Below are 2,406 nucleotides of genomic sequence, written 5' to 3' on the forward strand. Positions count from 1 at the left end.
CCTTATATATAGATATATATTTATATATTCTCAAGGCAGTTGTCATGGCCAAATTATTTGACCTCATCATGGCCATTTTTTTTCACGTTTCAAAATTAGAAAAGAAAAAAAAAMCATCTAGAATTAAAGAAAAACAACTGGCGGAAGCACAGTATGCAGTGGGACGGCTGCATTGGCCAACAGGTAAACGGCTCAATCTGAGTGAGAGGGGGGGAAAAAAATCTATGAAGGCAGTGTGGCGCACAGACACACTCCCTCCGGAACAAGTGCAATGCAAAGAGAAAAAAAATCAGTTTCTGACACTTTATAAAACTATTACAGTCCTCTTTCACAGCACTCGGGTCGTCCATCAGATTCCCTTTTGCTCCTCTTCCTCCGGCGTCTTTAGTCGCAGCACTGAAGGCGAGTGTCATGAATTCTATTTGTTGCTCCTGGAGCTGAAATTCCACTTGATGGGAACGTGCTGCAAGCTGCGGATGGCTGCGCCTTTCCCTTGCTCAACTTTGACAGCATCACCTTCTACTACCATTGGAGACCATAACCTACAGGCAAATATTTGAACAAGTGTGGCAGAAAAACAAACAAACAAACGATGTGCTATTACAGTAAAAATACAGTTAATACACTGTCCCTGAATACTGAAGAATGCTCTATCAGTAATGATGCCTCTGACAGCAGAAGAGCGGGGACACAAGTAGGAGGATTTCTGCAGCACAGTGATGACTAACTGCAGAAGCAGCTGAAGCGTTGTGCTCTTTGCTTCTGGTGAGCAAATCATAGAGAAAACAATGAGATCGGCTGAATCGACCGACGTGTCACTAATGACTGATCGGCCCAAGCGCTGGATGGAGACATGAGGAAATCCCTGGATCAATGTTAACGAGTGAAYATGTTTGTTGTACAAATAAAATGAGAATTCTCATGGGTTTTGTGTAAGATTTGAAAGAGAGAAAAAAAACGAAAAAAAAAAAAAAGATGGAAGAGAAATCCCTGGGCTATACAAAAAGAGGGGAGGACGGTGGAGGAGAAGTCCCAATGTGCCTCAAACAYCTCCGTGTACCGCACCCCTCTGTTGCACCTGACACGCAGCAGAACTATGTGTTTCTCTTTTGCAGCTCCTGAATAAAGGCTGTGGAGAAAGRAAGAGAGCGAGGAGAAATGAACGATAAATACCTAAATTATTTCTWGATCAGGGTAATATAAAGTTAAAACATCTCACCTCCAATAATTTCCTCCTTGACTTTTTGCAGTTCTTTCCGCACCTCCTCCAAAATCTCCTGCAAATAAAAGCAATGGTGATTTAGTTATAATTTGGATTTTAAGAGTTTACGTGCACCAAATTTAATATAAAATCTATTTTACCAGTTTCTCATCTGCAAACTGGTTGGAACTGTGAATGAGGTTCTAATTAAAAGACTGCGTCAGCTGCACAAAGGCTTTTCAGACTTGCCCTTTAGTTGATCAAAAGATCTGTTAATCTTTTACTGAGGGCTTTTCAAGATGTATAGGGACTAAACCCATCTGTCTTTTCTCAGAACAAGTGGTTGTGTTGTTCTCTGTCACAGCAAAAAGCCATCTCAGGCATTTTACCCAAATAAATCATATTAAATCAAGAAAACTTCAAGCTGTTACAAGCTCCAGCTGTTAACCTAGATGCTTGTCGGTAAAACTTTTCATTTTTGTTAATGCTGACCCAAAGCCATTTTTCAAGTACTAAAATGAGTTTTCACTGTCTTGTAATGAACTAAGAGCAAGAGAAGCAGATGGTGTTTCAATAAAATCAACATAGTCTAATAGTATTTTAATGTACTAAGTTCAATACAGTGCTAGGGTTGGGCAAAATCTTATTTTTCAATAACCCAATGAAATTTATATCAATTTAGAATTTGCTTTGTCATTTGTCACAAGCATTTTCCTGCTTTTTTTAAACATAGACACAATTACAGTTRTATCTGCTAGGAAATTAGAGAATCTCCAGTTTTATTTACTATAAATGAACAAAGACAACACAGGTTTTACGGTTTATTTAGATTGTATATTACTACCTTTCTGCAAGATTAGTTTCACTCAGCGTTCTACTACTGTCAGTACTGTTCAGATCAATCTGAGGACATTACAAAACCTTTTTCCAGCTACTAGAGCAAAATGGGCTTGTGTGTGAGGGGAACCAGACCCGACCTCAGGTGATATCAAACAAACATGTTTGAATTTCTGAACATAATTGGGCAGTGTGAATTGATGACCGAGTCTGCTACAAACACGTTGCCAACAGCAAACAAAAGAGGGGGTGGGACAGATGGCATCAGAACAGGAAGTAATGGGAATATCAAAACAATGGGCCTCATGCAAGAGCATGTTTGTATTCTTATCCTAAATTTCTCTTACTTTTGATCATACAAAGGGTTC

General features: G+C 39.2%; 1 protein-coding gene across 2 annotated transcripts in view; it reads right to left on the minus strand.

Annotated features, from left to right (window-relative positions):
• Positions 1–84: 84 nt before the first annotated feature.
• vaspb (vasodilator stimulated phosphoprotein b) overlaps positions 85–2,406 on the minus strand; it is a 49,021-nt gene continuing 46,699 nt past the window's right edge. For both annotated transcript variants that reach the window (XM_014015049.1, XM_014015047.1), the window contains 2 exons: positions 1,220–1,277; positions 85–1,129 (listed from right to left, as the gene is read on the minus strand). In XM_014015049.1, coding sequence (XP_013870503.1) covers positions 1,095–1,129; positions 1,220–1,277 — 93 coding nt within the window. In that variant the 3' untranslated portion in view covers positions 85–1,094. The remainder of the gene's footprint in view (positions 1,130–1,219; positions 1,278–2,406) is intronic.

The sequence above is a fragment of the Austrofundulus limnaeus genome, unplaced genomic scaffold (assembly GCF_001266775.1).
Source record: "Austrofundulus limnaeus strain Quisiro unplaced genomic scaffold, Austrofundulus_limnaeus-1.0 Scaffold122, whole genome shotgun sequence".
Taxonomy (NCBI): Eukaryota; Metazoa; Chordata; class Actinopteri; order Cyprinodontiformes; family Rivulidae; genus Austrofundulus; species Austrofundulus limnaeus.